The 16,309-nt window shown below is 48.6% G+C and overlaps 1 protein-coding gene and 1 non-coding gene across 2 annotated transcripts; both read right to left on the reverse strand.

Moving 5' to 3' along the window:
- Positions 1-272: 272 nt before the first annotated feature.
- On the reverse strand, positions 273-14,909 carry kpnb1 (karyopherin subunit beta 1). The gene is made up of 22 exons (XM_005812474.2): positions 14,645-14,909; positions 13,173-13,231; positions 11,791-11,973; positions 11,523-11,723; positions 10,669-10,821; positions 10,538-10,597; positions 10,362-10,451; positions 9,860-9,970; positions 9,675-9,776; positions 9,377-9,601; positions 9,120-9,311; positions 7,520-7,650; positions 6,783-6,930; positions 6,638-6,709; positions 6,418-6,562; positions 6,255-6,337; positions 5,241-5,348; positions 4,924-5,067; positions 4,190-4,295; positions 3,849-3,963; positions 3,489-3,650; positions 273-1,465 (listed from the first exon to the last, which is right to left on the reverse strand). Coding segments are annotated over exons 1-22 (2,631 nt in total). The 5' UTR covers positions 14,685-14,909; the 3' UTR covers positions 273-1,464.
- Positions 4,027-4,165, reverse strand: LOC111611749. Its single transcript, XR_002754204.1, has one exon. It is a non-coding gene; the product is annotated as a small nucleolar RNA SNORA79 (small nucleolar RNA).
- Positions 14,910-16,309: the final 1,400 nt, after the last annotated feature.

Below are 16,309 nucleotides of genomic sequence, written 5' to 3' on the forward strand. Positions count from 1 at the left end.
ACGGGACACCAGCCTCAGAAGAAATCCAGGACTGGATTCAGTGTTTCTGGATCTGGAACGACTTTCAGCCCAGGAAGTAAATGATAGAATAAAAAGCTGCAGAGTTCTCCTGTAGGTTCTGTCCGGGACCCGTTTTGGTCCATCTAACAGCAGGAAGTTCTGGAACCCAGAAGCTGGGCGGGTTCCTTACCTCTGCAGCAGGTTCTGCTGCTCATCGTCACTCTGCAGCTGCTCCCAGATCAGACTTCAGCATCAGAACAGGCAGCAGGAGGTTCAGTACAATATAGACTTTATTAGTTCACTAAAGTTTAATATGAAATAAAAAGCAGATTGGCTTTAAATCATTCACAATTCAGTAATCGAGTTTCCAGGATCATCATGTCAACACAGGAAGTCCATCCTGCCTGCAGCGGCTGCAGGTTTACAAAATAAGAGCTGGAAAGCGACCTTCAGCGTCGGACCGCACTGAGCGCGCTCACAAACCCAGAGAAGCGCACCTCAAGCCGTGAAGTTACAAAAAACCCCCAAAAAAAACAAAAACGAGAGAAATCATGGTTCTTTGTGGCGTTGAGTAAACAGACCGACAGCAGGAGGCGCCAGAGTTCAGCTTCCAATCAGAGTCCAGAACGATCGAGTCCAGAAGAAGAGCGAAATCACCAGAACTGCTCGGGGAATGTTTCATAGCATTTTATTGTTTTTAACTGTATTTCTCATCATAGCAATGGAAAAATAGAACCTTTTACAAACGTCTTCAATTTTCTGAAATCTTTGAAACAAGCAAAAACCGGTGAGTGACCCGATCCCGACCCAGTGCAGCGGGGCAATCAACGTGAAGCAGCTCACAGCACGCGCTTCCAGGCCTGCAGCTAAAACTATTCCCATTTGGCACTCGCTCCGCAGCACCGGGCTTTTACTCTGAAGGGCTCCAGTGCTGCTGTCGCCAGGTAAGAGCGCGGAACGCCGGAGTGGGCGGAGCCATTCGGCCCAGGTCGCCGTTTTAGTGCTCAGAAGAAGAAAAATAAGAGCAACAAAAATCTAAAGTTTTCCACAGAAGAAGTCCACAAAGTCGCTCGTTAATCTGATTCCACAAAAGTTTCTCCCTCCCCCCCTCCCCCAGCGTGGGGGTGGTGGCGGGTCTGTGACGTCATCATGATGTCATTCAAGGGGCCAGCTACACGGCGAGAGGGCAAAGGAGGGGCTTGTTTCTTTAAGGGGGAGGAGTCAGAGTCCAGTCCACAGGCCGTCCAGGAGGAAGAGGAGGAGGAGGAAGAGGACGGGGGGAGGGGGGGGGGGGTCGCCAGCTGGAACTGAAGGTGGTGTGATGTCATCATCTCTCGCGCTCACACAGACACTCATCTCACTTCATCTCACGTCACTTCCTCTGCTGCAGCCAGCGCTGCCACAGACGAGTTCATTCCAGACGAGTCACTGACCTCACGTCGCTCCGAGTCCGGACCGCAGCAATCTGAGGGGAGAGCCAATCAGCAGAGACAGAAGACAACAGCCAATCAGAACAGAGCTCCAACAAACAGTTTCTATATCACTTCCTGTTTGTTCTCCTTGGATTGAACTAGGACTGAAACAATTTCTCGAGTTCCTCGATTATTAAAATTCCTCGAGGAAAATTTACCTGTCTTGAAGCTTCATTAATTTATGTTTTATAATTTAGCGCGCCGTGTTCCGGTTGGGACATTATTTGCGTTGCGCTGAGCTCTGACTTCCTCCTCTGAGTTGTTGGCGAAAGCTAAGTGTTAGCGGCATAATGTCCAATGTTCAAGTTCGGCCCGTGGGGATTTTATGGATTGATAATAACGTTCAGGTTTTCATGGGTTTTGGGAACCAGTAAGCATCTTTAAAATGACTGGCGCCTTGCCTGGAGTACGGCAGCCTTTCTCCTCCAGGAGCTGCTGGTTCAGAGCGAACGGCGGGAAGAGCTGCAGGTATTAATACAGGTGAGCTGATGGACTGAACACGGCGAGTAGCTGATGCTTACAGTGTAAGTGTAGCTTTACAGACGAACCACACAATAAATTTCACATCATCCTGGTCTGAACAAACGGCTGGCGGAGCGTCGTGGCGGTTCATGGCTGTAGACGAGTTTCTGAGTGTGACGAACGAAGGTGCCGTAAAAATCCCGTATTTCTGCCCCAGTTCTTACGTTCGTCCCCTGGTCTACCGGCCGTGTCTCCCCCCACATTAGGCTTGTTTGTTCGTCTTTCTCCCCCCGACTTACGTTTGTTTGCCTCTAATCTGCCCCCCCCCACCACCACTAAAAGCCTCCCTACAGACTGAGTTTGGGTTGGTTCTGACCCGGTTTCAACCAGAACTCAACTGCTGGATTTTAGACTGATCAACAGATTCTTCCTCTGATTTGCTCCCCCTTGTGGTGACAGTACTGAACTGCAGCCAGGAGGCAGTAAAAGACAAACTGAACAGAACTTTATTAAATCAATAGTTGGGATAAGGTTATCTATAACTGAAAGGTCAAAGGTCATTTATGGTTTAATTTTAACATCCGTGTTATTTTGAATTATTTAATTAAATGTTCCTGTTTGAGCTACAACTTGAACTCCTGGAGCAACAGGAATAAATTCATGTTGCATTTCGCTGCAGTGCATCATGGGCCTTGTAGTGTTTAAGACCAGAATTCCTCAACAAGATGGAGAAATTTGGATGCAGCTAAATGTTCGTTTGGACCTACAGCAGAACATCTGGACTCGGTCAGAACTTCAGGCACAAAGACAAGTTCTGAAACTTTTTAATGTCGGTTCAGGATTCAGTAGAAAGGTTAAAGTTCAGCTGCAGAGACGGAGCCGACAGTAGCGGCAAACATCCAGCATAACAACGATCTGCAGCTTCAATAAAACAGCTGGAAGTGGTTCTGATCCAGTTATTCACTAACCAGCGCTACGGAGGGCTGATGCTGGAGACTAAGAAGGAGAAAAAAAACAAAACAAGGAATAAAATAAAAAATGCAACAAAAAAAGAATAAGCTCGATAAATAAATAAATATGCAATTTTTCATTGTTAATTTTGGCAGGCTCAGGCCTCCATACGTTGCTGCTAACTGAACTCTGAACCACCTGAACTTTTTTTTTTATTTTACCCCTCCAGGGTATTTTGTGGCTCTAGTGCCCCTTATATGACAGCAGGCTGACAGGAAACGGGGAAGACATGCGGCAAATATCGTCGGGTCCGGGAGTCGAACCCGAAACGGCCGCGTCGAGGACTGAAGGCCTCCAATTACGGGTCGCGCTAACCGCTACGCCACCACGGCACGCCCCCTGAACTTTTTAAAGGTCCAGCCCGCCAAGCAGAACCTGCTGATTTGGGTCAAGCAGTTCTGCTGTAATCGGGTCGTTCCGTTTAACATCAAACACCAAAGCTGGAGAAAACCCAGTTAGAAGATGTTCAGTTCTGCTCCGCGCTGCCCGCAAACAGGACGGGTCAGAACCGTTAGAACCGGCTCCGGGGCCTCAGAACCTCACCAGGCTTGGCTCTTGAGCTTGCGCAGCTCCTTGGTGGCCCAGGTGGCCAACGTCTTGGTCTTGACGATTTTGGAGCGCCGGCCCTCCGTCAGCAGGTCGTTGATCAGCGGACGCATCTCCACCAGCTTCATCATGTCCTTCCCGAAGGCCGTGCAGAGGTCGCTAAGGTCACACACACACACACACACACAGATTAACATATTAACACACACACAGATTAACACACACACACAGCAGCCCAGAGGTTCTGACTGCAGCGGGTCTCAGATGTTGTGGTCTGGTTGTACATCACACAGTCAGCGTGGTGCATGGTTTCTCCTCACTGACCCGACCGGTTCTGGTCCCGGTTCTGGTTCTTACCCGATGAGTCCGGCGGCGTTGGCCACCACGCCGTCAGAATGGTCCTCGTCCTCAGCGATGTGGTGGATGAAGGACAGGATGAACTCCACGCGCGGCTGAACCAGCATCACGTCGGCTACAGGGGGAACAGAGGTCAAAGGTCACAGAAAGGTCAAAGGTCAAACTCAGGTCAAATTTAGATTGTCGGGTCCCGCAAAACCGGGAAGCTGTTGGGTTTGGGCCAGAGCCCGGAGCTTCCCGGGTGAAAACGACCCGGTTTCTCTGCGACGGCGTAAATCCTCCTGCTGGGCTGCAAACAGGAAGAGGAACCGCCGGCGCCAGACAGGAAGTGCGGGCCTTACGGTGGACGTTCTCCTGGTCGCCCTTCAGGCCCTGGATGATGCCGGTGTAGGCCTCCAGGCAGCCCTCCCTCAGCTCGTTCAGGTAGTCCACCATGTCGTAGTCCGACTGCAACAGAACCGGATCAGAACCTCAGGAAAAATCAAGAAACTTTTCCAGCATGAAAAATTATAAATAAACTAAAGATTTAACGGTTTCATTAACTATCATTTATTAATGTTAATAATGTTTCACACAAGAACAAAACTGATAAACATCCAATAATGTTTTTAATATAAACTACAAACAAAGTTTTGATTCAATTCCACAGATTGATATGATTTAATAGTGATAATCAATATTTATCCAAACAAATCTGTTAAGGTCAATAACCTTCCTGCTCTAATTAAACACAATTTACAAAGAAAACTATAAACACATCTCTAAAAAACGTTCCTGCCAAGTTTCCTGGGATTCAGGAAATAGAAATATAATTTCTATTTCTATTATTTACAGAAATAATTAGAAATAACAATAATATGAACCAAGAAACGTTTCAACAATAAATAATGTTTTCCAAATTCAGCCTTTTAATCAGATGTTATCAAAATGAGCAGTTTGAATATCAAGAATTTTCAAGGACTTTATACAGAAATCAAGGACTTTCCAGACCTTGAAAACACCTAATTGAAATTTAAGCATTTCCAAGGATTTCAGTGACTGGTGGTGAGCCGAGCCCACAGCCAGGTGAGCTTACCTTGTCCACCTGAGCCTGGCTGGCCTGCTGCAGCGTGTCCAGGACGATGTCCAGGTACTTCTTGAACTCTCCTCCGATGGCCAGAGCGATGTCTCCGAACGCAGAGAGGATCTGCGGCTTCACCGAGCGATGGACGTTCTCGTTCTGCAGACACAGACGGAACGATCAGACGGTTCTGCCGCACGCTGGAGGTTTGGCAGCGTTGCCACGGCGACAGCGGTCTCAGATAGACGCGGAGGGTGTTCGTCACGATCGGAGCGGTGCACAAAGGATCGTCACAGACCGAACAGAAACCGGGCCGGCCCGGCGCCGCTCACCCCCAGGTTCTCCAGCAGCAGCTGCATGATCTCGTCGCAGTAAGGCAGGATGTTGGACTGCAGCGCTCGGCACAGGTCGCACACCAGGCCCACCGCCGCCAGACACACCTGCAGCACAGGACAGGTAACTGAGAACGAGCCCTGGAGCGTCGCCATGACGTTGGAGAAAACGTTTCATTCAACATTTTCTCATGGATTTAAAACTAAACCTGATTAAAAATGTTTTCATGTCTACATTAACATATTTTCAGCAACAAAAATGAATTTAGTTGGAACTGGAAGGGCAGATTCAGGAAGTTTGTATAAATGTCTTGGAAGCTGATTGGCTGAGCTGATTGGTAGCTGACCAATCACAGCTCAGCAGTAGAAACTCCCACCTCATTACTGGGAAGAAAAACGTAAATAGAAATGCAGTAATAAATAAATCTGGAAATTAAATTTTGCATATTTCTATTAGTATTTCCTCATTTAAATATTTCCTGATTTCATATTAATTATTTTTAATTTTGTTCATATTTAATCTTTATTTAATTATTTTCTAATTATCTGAGGTTGTCCTAATTTATTTAGTTTTAAAATAAATTGTTATGTTGAATTTCCTCCCATATTCATTTATTTATATAAATGAATATGTTAATTTTCATCAAGTTAATTTTGGCAGGATCAGTCCTCCATACTGATTAAATTCTGGAAAAAATAAATAAACTAGTAGATGTGAAAGCAACAGCGTTGAGTTCAGTGGAGAAAAGGTGGAAACAGAAACTCTGGAGGATAAATCTGGTGATTCTTTTTATTCTGATTAAAAACCCAATAAAAATACATCATTTATGTTTAGTGTAAATCATTATTAAAACTTATATTTTATATTAAAGATGAACATCAAAGGAAACCTGAGAGCGTTCTGACAAAGGATGAAATTATAAATCGGAGGAAATAAAAACGCTCTGATCCCTGATGTAAGCAGGATTAGCGTCTGAAGCTAGCGGCCGAGCCGAGGCTCCGCCCCCTTCCTACCTGGTACTCGGCGTAGTTCTTCAGTCCGATGGCCAGGAACGGCTTGAAGGCATCCATGTATTTCTGGAAGTCGCTCCCCAGAACTGAAGTGAGGGGCAGAGAGAGTGATGTGTGTGTAGAAGCATTAGCGTTAGCATTAGCATGAGCAGCGTCTTCCGCCTACCTTCCACCAGCGTGGACACGGCCATCAGCGCGTCCTCCTGGACGCCGCCGGAGCCCGCCGTGCTCTGGAACATCCTGAGAAGAGACGCCATCACCACGTCGGAGATCTGCAGCGCGTCCTGGTGCTGCACCTTCCGCAGGACGTTCTGCAGGGACAGGAAGCGCTCAGCACTCCTTCACAATAAAAGCGGCAGCGACCGAGCTCGGGCGGCGAGCCTCACCTGCAGAGTGGCGCAGAGCAGCGACTGCAGGTCGTTGAACTGGATCCGGTCCGAGGTGCTCTGGATGTGAGACTGCACAGGAAGGCGGCGTCAGGCGGGCCGTCCTTTCACAGTAAAGGCCTGAGCGGCGGCCGGCGGGACTCACCTCCATCTGCAGGACCTGCTGCAGCCGCTCCATGATGACCAGCGTGGTCTTCTGCACCGCCGGGTAGCAGTCCTTAGCGCTGTTCTTCACGATCTCCATCAGAGCTTCGTAGGCGGCCGAGCGCAGGTTGTTCTGGTGGCCGTCAGGTCTGGGAGGAACCAGAAGGCAGTGGACATGTTTCCTCACGCCAAAGACACCGCAACACACTCAGGGCAAAAGGTTAAGGGTCGGATTTAATTTGATTCACTATCATATGATATTTATTACTGTTGGCGTTTTCCTGTTTTCTACAGAAACTGATTAAACATCTTGTGTTCAATCCGCTGACACACCTGACTGATCTGACAACTAAACACTAAAAAACCTTAAATTTCAATAACCGTTTGACATACAAAACATAAACAAGCACTAAAAAACATTCTTAGTTTTATATAATTTAGGGAATTCTAACTGAAGTTAAGTCAGACCAAACTTTTCTTATTTTTGGTCAGAAACTGGAAAAAATATTTTTGTTGTATGAAAGTATCAGGCTTACACTGTAAATAATGTTCCTCAATTTAGGCTTTTAATTAAGCGTTACACTTTATTACCAAAGCGTGCAGCTAGAAGATCAAAACCGTAGGAGCCGGTAGGACCCTATAGGACCCGGTAGAACCTGAACCCGAACCCGGTAGGACCCTGTAGAACCCGGTAGGACCCGGTAGGACCCTGTAGGACCCTGTAGGCTGCGCTCCTACCTGTCGGTGGTCTCCAGCAGCTTCTGGACGATGATCTCGAAGGACGAGGACAGGCAGTAGGTGCTGGGCTCCTCCTGATCCTCCGCGGCGTCCGTGGCTTCGTACGCCGCCTCGGCCAGAGACGAGAAGGCCTGGAGGAGAGCAGAGGACCTGTTAGCCTCAAGGCGGTCCGGTCCAAACCAGAACACAAACCGGATCTGAAATGATCTGGTTGTGTTAACAACTGGCGTTAAAGCACTGCGGCCATTGTTCTTTTATACATCAGGCTAACATTTAAGCTTCAGCTTTAGCGCATAATGTTGACAATAGCTATAACCAATGCTAGTCATTGTTAGCGAGCAGCTTTTGCCCTCCAACAGGAGGGGGCGGGGTCTTGCACATGTGACATCAGACAGCAGTGGGTCCATATCACCATGGTACGTATCAGAAGCTAACGCTAAATTGCTGTTCTGGCTTGATATTTAGCATAAGTGCTATCACAACATGGTGTTTACAAAAAGCTAACGCTAAAGCTTAACCCTGAGCCAATCAGAAGCTGAGGATGCTGAAGGCCAGGGCTGAGATCTGCCTCATGACACAAAGACATAAAAATTGTAAATTAAACTCTATTGACTTATTTTATATGTGAATTTCCATCAGTTACAGAAATAATAAAGTGATAGAAAACCTGATGCAGGTTCTTCCTCAGTGAGATTCTGCCACTGGGAGCAGGTTACTGGTTTCAGCTGGTTGCAAACCTGAGGCCAGCTGGTGTCAGTCAGTTCTGGCGGATCTGAACTTTGGTTTGACGTCTGAAACATGAGAAACTTCAGAGCGACAGGAGGAACCGCAGAGCTCCGTCAGGTTAAAGTCACATCTTGTGAAGTTGGGATATTTTTGCTCCAACAGGATCCAGAGGAATAAAATGTTGGACTGGATTTTATTTCATTTGTGAATGTTGCTCCTCATTTTCAACAGTGGAGCTATAGAGGTTATCATTTTGGAGAAAGTCTCATCAACATCAATATTTCCACTGAATAAGAGACAAAAATAAATATGTTTGATGGAGGAAAAGCCAATAAAGCTCCTCTTAGGCTCTGAGCTCCAACATGCCAGAGAGCACCAAGCTGGTTGTTGTTAATATCAGACAGTTAATTGAATCTCACATTTGTTTGCTGCTTAATCAAATATATTTGTCCTACTTGAAGTTTGTTGTGACATAAACTCAGACAAACGAGGTCATTAGTCCAAGTTTGTCATTTATTGAACGTTCAGAAACTGATCGGCTCTAAACCATGAGGACCTTTTCACTCTGTCATTTAAGCACACCTGTTGCCGTGGCAACCGCCTGCGCCTCGCAAGCCGAGCAGAGATTAAAACAAAACATTCAGTCCGTTACGATATCAGGTTTAATGATTATTTAGTGATTATTAATTATCGCTCCCTGCTCTGATGGTCAGTCAGTAGATTTTCTTCAGCAGAACCGAAACGCACAGAATAGCACAACAGCTCACTGAAACAAAAATTACTGAGATTATTGACTTATTGACTCGTTACTATGAGCAGGTTTTGTTCTGGTCCCCCTCCCCCCCGCTGTGGAGGAAGTGATGTCACGGCTCACCCAGCAGACGTTGGAGGCCACCCTGGGCTCGGCCCCCAGGCCCTCGATCAGACACTGCAGCAGCGGCGCCAGGTAAACCTCGTGGATGGCGGCTTCGGGCTGCAGCTCGCAGATGCGTCCGACGGTCCAGGCCGTGGTGTCCCTCACCACCACGCTGGGGTCCTTCATCAGCTCGATCAGGGTGGGCATGGCCTGCAGGGGGCAGCGCGGTCAGGCCCGGCTCCGCGGAACCGGGCCGACCCACGGCGGCGGCTCACCTGGATGACGAGCGGTTTGAGCTGGTTCAGGTCGGGCCCCTCCAGGATGGAGCCGAACGCCATGATGGAGGCGTCCCGGTACCGCCAGTCCGGGTTCTTGATGTTCTCCTTGATGAAGGGCAGAACGTGGGGAACCACGTCGTCCTCGCAGCAGGTGGCCAGCAGCATCAGACACACGCCCGCCGCCTTGCAGGGGTTCCAGTCGTCGTCGTCGTCGTTCTCGTCCTGCGGACACACGACGCACCGTCAGCGGGGCGGACTCACGCTGAGCGCGTGCAGACGGGCGACGGGGCGGCACCTGCTTGGCCAGCGTCTGGGTCAGGATGGGGACCAGGTACTGCAGCGCTCCTTTGGCGTAGAACTTACTGGTGTGCTCAGGGGGCCGGCCCTGCTCCGAGGCCTGCGATGGGACAAGGAGGCAGGAAGAGGCGGTCAGCAACACGGAACGGCACGGCGGCCCGATGACGACCAAAACAAACGCACCTCTGAGGCCTCGATGGCCAGGTCCATCTCCTCGTCGCAGACGTTGGACCAGAACTCGATGCCCTGCAGCGCCACCTCGTCGATGTCGCTCTTCATCGCCTCGATGGTGATCTGGACCAGAACACAGCGTCAGGGTTTCCACCAGAGGGGGGCGCTGTCGCTCTCAGGGCGCTAACCTCCAGTCTACATCCACGACCAGAACCTGTCAGGTTCTTCAGCACCTCAACGCCACATTTAGCAGGAAATTAAAGAACTTCCTGGGAATTTATGGCAGACGTTCCTGCATTGAGAATATTCAGCAGGAAGTTCTGGTTCTGCAGGCAGTAGAACCAGAACCAGAACTGGAATCCAGCTTTAATGAAACCTGCCAGCAGGGGGCAGTAGTGAGCCGGTGACAGGAACATAAACCTGGAGTTATCCGCCTGTACAGAGGCCCGGTTCCTGATCCGGTCCGGTTCTGAGGCTGGACCCAAACCCGTCTTCATCACTTCCTGTTTCTTACCGCAAACAGGGCAGGGCCCATGTAGGTCTCCATGTACTGGTAGTACAGCGACATGATCTTCACCAGGTTCTGCAGCGCCGCCACGCGTACCTGAGTACAGGTAGAGCAGAGGGGCGGAGTTACAGGCGGCTCAGCAGAGGGGTGGAGCTTCAGCGGCTCGGTCCGATCGGACTCACTCTGGTGTCGGGACACTGCGTGGCTTCACACACCACCTGCATGATGAAATGTCTCTCCGTCTGAAAACACACACACAGGTCAACGTGCCGCTCACACACCTCAAGAGCAGCGACCGGTTCTGGTTCTGGACCTCCTTGTCGAAGTTGGCTCTGGTGAACTCCAGCGAGTTGAGCAGCGCGTTGGTGGCGGCCAGCTTCACGTTGTTGCTGGGCTCCTCCTTCCTCATGCCCTGGATGATGGCCGTCAGGATCTGGTTGGCCGTCTCCTGCAGCTGCTCCGGGTCCTGCGGGTCAGAACCAGAACCGTCAGGCAAAACGGAACCGCGTAGAACAGGCGGCCGGTTTTGACTTCAGTTCTTTAAGCTGAAAAACTTTAATTAAAAACTTTGTTTAAATATAAAAACAGAATCAGTTTCCTTCCTGGAAACATCTGGATGGATTTTTATCCAATCGAAACTTTTAGGTTTTTTACTTTTTTGTTGAAATTTAGCAAAATCAGAACCGAAAGAACATGTATATAAACGGCAATATGAACAAATTAATAAATTAATTAGAACTTCAATGAAAAATATTTGGAAAAACAACAATAATAATAATTAAAAGTCAGCTGAAAGATAAAAACAGAATTTCTTATCAACCTGTCTGCCTGTTTACAAATCATTTTATTGAAAGAACAAAAAACAGAAATGATTTTAAATCATTTAAGCTTTGGTGAAATGAGCCAATCAAAAGCTGCCGATGACGTCATGTGACAGGAAGTAGAATTCAGAATGGTTGAGAAAATTAAACTAAAAATATCCAATCTGAAAAAAATTGAACAAAAATCTGAAAATAAAGGAAACCAGAATCAGACCAAAGCAAACGATCAATCCGGTTCGTTTTGGTTCCGATTCCAGATGATTTACGGGTCAGATCGGTCCTGGAGACTGGTTCTGATGGGTCCAGTCGGTTCTGGACCGGACCCATCAGAAGCAGCTGGACTCACGATGTCCTGGCAGATGTATCCGATGGCCTCCAGCGTGGACTCCTTCATGTGCTCGGTGCTGGACGGGTCCGTTACGTTGGCCACCAGCTGCGGGATCAGCTCGGGCCACTGGGTCACCGGGATCTCGGCGCAGGCGATGCCGGCCACGCACTGCGACGCCGAGCTGGGCCGGTACGTCTCTGTGCCCAGCGTCTGTAGAACCTGCAGAGACGGGTCGGGTCAGAGTCGGGTCGGAGCGGACCGGAGCGGAACCGGGCCGGGTCCTTACGTAGTTTTTGATCTCACGGCGAGCGTTGGCGTCGATGGCCAGCCATCGCTGCTGGTACTGCGTCTTCACGTCCGGGTCTTTGGAGGTGAGCGAGTTCTTGACCTGCAGCCCCGCTGCGACCCGCGCCACCTGCGTGTTTCCGGGGTTGGCCAGAACCTTGGACAGCTCCACCAGGAAGGTGGGCTGGGGACAGAACCGGGTCAGAACCAGAACCCAACACAATACATGTTCAGCATCTCTAATCTGTTCATCAGGCCCACATCATGATGCCTCCACCGCACTAATCAGTTTCTCTCCAGCTTCCTCCCTGGCTATGGCAGGCAGTTACAACATAAAATCAGCTCTGATGTCTGAACCAGTTCATTCTGATCACGTTCAATTGATCGTCAATAAATTAGTGAAACCAGTTAAACATGTTTCCCATCCTGACTCATCACTGAATAATTATTCTGTTACAACAGAAGCTTCAATAAATAAATTGTGAAAATGATCGGGCTCAGCAGCTCTTTAGATACAATCCGAGTCTCATGAGAAGAAATCCTGCTGGCTTTTATTCTGCAGGCATCTGCTCGGACAGCTCAGCAACAATTTACTAATTCAGAATCTAAAACTGGGGCTTTGATGACGTCCCCTCCGCTGACCTGCAGGGATCCGTCCGTTTACTACCGGATCCACTGGAACCGACTGCTCCGCCCAGCTCTGGTTTCCAGCCTGGCTCTTGGCAATGCCTGCGGCCACAGGGGCCGTCTGCTTATTTGCTTTAGTTTTCTTGTTTTTATTTCATTTTTGGTGCTCAATAAAATGCCTAATTATTGTTGAGGTTCGTGTCTCGCTGGTTTGGTTACGGCTCAACGAGCCGGGTCGTAATGGTGAGTCAATTATGTTTCCGATATCTTGATTGTGTGACAGATCATGTTGGTCTGTCAGAATGTAAATACAGAAATCTTAACTTATTATTCAGGATGAATTGAAACTCAGATCTTTGGAATGTGATTACAGAAAAACAGATTTTATGTTAAAACAGCTTGCCATACACAGACATTCAATCAAAATTATTGAAACATTAAAACTGTCTGGGCTGCTGAAGTTTCATTTTTGCTACTTTTTAGCTCTGATATTTCATTCATGGATTCTCATGAATAAAATCTGGACAGCAGAAACAGATTCCATGTTGTAGGAACTGGTTTGACTGGGATGGAAACCAACTCCAGCTGGGATTTTAATCATCAGCTTGAAGAAGATGAGGTGGAAGAAAGACGCAGCTCCCTGTGTGTGACTGGACTGAGTGTGTGTGTGTGTGTGTGTGTGTGTGTGTGTGTGTGTGTGTGTGTGTGTGTGTGTGCGAGAGCTGCTCTCCATCCACCTCCCCCTCCGGTACTAACCAGGTTCTCTATGGCCGCCTGCTCCAGGAACTTCTGCGCCGCCTCCAGTTCATTCCGATCTGAGGACAGAGAGGGAGAGGAGTCACTCTGGAGCACCAGATCAGATCAGAACCAAGCAGAACCAAGCAGAACCAGATCCGGTTTCACACCGCTGGATTCCTGCAGCTCATTTCCTTTGATTGATGAAGAAAACGCGAGAAACAGCAGCAACATGTTCATGTTTTTCACTTCTGGGGTTCCTTCCTTGACCTTTGACCCTGCCTTCTACAGGTGGCAGTGTAGAATATTCCAGAACCTTTGAGAAAATCGTGCAATAATGACGCGACTTACAGTAAACACAGTTAAAGTCTTTCTGCTTTGCATTGGTTTCAGACAGACCCCAGATCTGATCATCCTGGTCCGAAACGCATCACAGCTGATGTTTATCACTGATGCTGCAATAACCATAAAATCATGACAGGTGTTGTAAAGAATGATCCAGTCCAGGTTAGATCAGTTTTACTGTTTAGTGTGGAGAAGCTCTCTTAAATCACACATTCTGCAAAAAGGATGAAATGACAAAATGACAAACAGCTTTTAAACAATCTGCCGAAGCTGATTTTTATCTCTTGTGTTTGCTTGGGGCGGAGCTGCATGTTTTACTCCTGCTCTGATCTCAGGAGATCAGGATGAGAACAACTCCAGATATTTCCTGATTTTATTAACAGAGTAAAACAGCTGAGCTTGTTTTTATTGTAGAGAAACTCGGTCCAGATTGTGTTCGTTGGCCTTAAAAACATCCAAACAGCCATTTAACCTGCAGCTGAGACATGAAGTGTGTTGCTAAGCGGCTCATCGGTGGATCCACGCTGAGCTCTCCTCACACTGGGTCTATTTCCACGCAGGAACAGCCCGCTCTGCGGCAGGAACCCGCCGACGAACCAACATGTGTGTTAGCTGCTAACGCTAGCTGCTGACCGGAACAAGACCGGTTCTGGTGACGGGAGTCAGTAAAACCGGAACAAAGTTTAGCGAGAACAACCCCAACCATCCGATTCTGTAACCTGGAAGAGTTTTCGGTTCTGGGTAATGAACCGGAGGGAGGGCAGGCCGACGGTGCAACTGAGCCGCGCTAACAGGCTAACCGAGCAGCTGCACTGGGTATGGGCAGGGTCGGCGTCCGGTGCCGCTTCCTCCAGCGGCCACCTCACCCGCTGAGTGACCTGAACCCCTCGGTTACGCTCTCCCATTGAGTTCCGACTGGGTCAGAGCACTGTGGTTGGTGTAGATTCCCCTGAAATAGTGCCTGAAGTTCGGGCAGAGTGCGGAGTCACTCATCACGGCAGGCCTCAGTTAGCTCACTTAGCATGAGGAGCTAACAGCTCCCTCCGCCCAAAGATAAACCTTCCCCGGGTCCTCCATCACCACTCCATCGGTACCGAACATAGCGTCCCAGATCCAGCTGGAGGAACCGGTTCCGCCCCGGTACTCACCTGGAGAGACGGTTTTTTCCAGGATAGTGATGAGCTCCATCCTGTGGCCCGGCTGCTCCTACTGCCGCCGCCGCCGCCGCTCTTTACTTGGTCGGGTTCGACAACACCGGATGATCTGGTTCCCTGGAGCCCGGTTTGAGGCAGCCACAGGGCGGGTTCGGCCGGGCTCGGTTAGATTCGTTTGGGATTTACTCGGACGGTGCAGGAAATGTTAACGGCCGCAGCTCGCAGAAACGCCGCCCGTTCGCGAGGGAAAGGAGCGCGCGGTTCTCTCACGCGGAGGGATATCACGCACTGACGCACGTACGGCGTCACCATGCCTTTTTTAATCGCGGAACCATCCGGGAGGAAGGCGAGGTTCGGGACCAAGATGGCGACCGGACCAGTCGCTGTGTGATGTAGCTGAGACACAGATTTCAATTTTCAGTCCTCCTTGCCAACATAATGCTCTCTTTTTGATCCAGGAATGTCTGTAACTTCTATGTTTGTTCTATTCAACCTGATCAAGAGTCACATTGTTGTTAAGACTGCGATCAAGGACGAGAAAAGACTAGGAGCTAACAAGCTAACCTCTGGGTTCAACGGTCATCTTCCAGATCAACGTATACTACGATGCAACGATCGGAGCACAGCCTTAAAAGAAAAGAGAAAGGGAAATCTAAATCTAAATCTATAGCTTCAGACTTGCACAAAGACACGATGTCATCGACTGCAGCTAGTGATCCCCGGATTTGCTCCCCATCTGATCCAGCTGCAGGTATCCCTGCCTCCGATCATAACTATATTGGTTCCATGGACAGACAGAGCCCTGATCTGTCTCCTCTACTGGATTCTGACCCAGATACCCCTGCTAAACCAGAGGAAAAGAAACTAAAAGGTGACTTGTCTCTCTTTCAATTACAAGACAACATCGCTAAGATAATCAATGATCGCTCTGATAAATTAGAAAATATGGTCAGCTGTAACACCGTTAGCATCGATGCTCTGAAGAAGTCAATTGACTTCATTTTTACGGAAATTGAAACGCTAAAATCCGACGTGAAAGCTGTGAGCTCCATATCGGAAAACACTGTGCAGAAAATGGCTGAAGTAGAAATGAGAATAAACGAAACTGAACGATACCAACGTAGATGGAATTTAAGGCTACACGGAATCCCAGAAGATAAGCATGAAAACATCAGAGCCAAAGTTAGCGACATCTGCTGTGCTGTTGTTGGAGAGAACCAGGTAAAGATGAAAGAAAGTATTGACATCGCTCATCGTCTGGGTCGCTTCAACGACCAACAGAGGGCGCCGAGAACCACTATGATCCGCTTCACCAACAGATCATCCCGCGACCTGGTATGGAAAATGGCCAAGAGCAGCAGCTTTCTGAAGGAAAACAGGCTGAGGTTTACAGAGGATCTCACCACAGCTGACAAGGCTCAGCGAGAAAAACTGTGGCCATTAATTGATGCAGCCCGGAAAGAAGGAAAAAAAGCCCATTTTGCTGGAGTCCGTGTGATCATTGAGGGAAAAGAAATCAAGTCACCGCTGTCCCCAACTGGACAGAATGTCACTCCTGTCCTTATGGACACAACAAGCCCTTCATAGGCATGGTCACAGGTTCTGCTCAGTTGGTCACCTACAAAGCCTACACACTTAATATTTGGTTCCTTTTCTATC

Source organism: Xiphophorus maculatus, chromosome 16 (genome assembly GCF_002775205.1).
Source record: "Xiphophorus maculatus strain JP 163 A chromosome 16, X_maculatus-5.0-male, whole genome shotgun sequence".
NCBI lineage: Eukaryota > Metazoa > Chordata > Actinopteri > Cyprinodontiformes > Poeciliidae > Xiphophorus > Xiphophorus maculatus.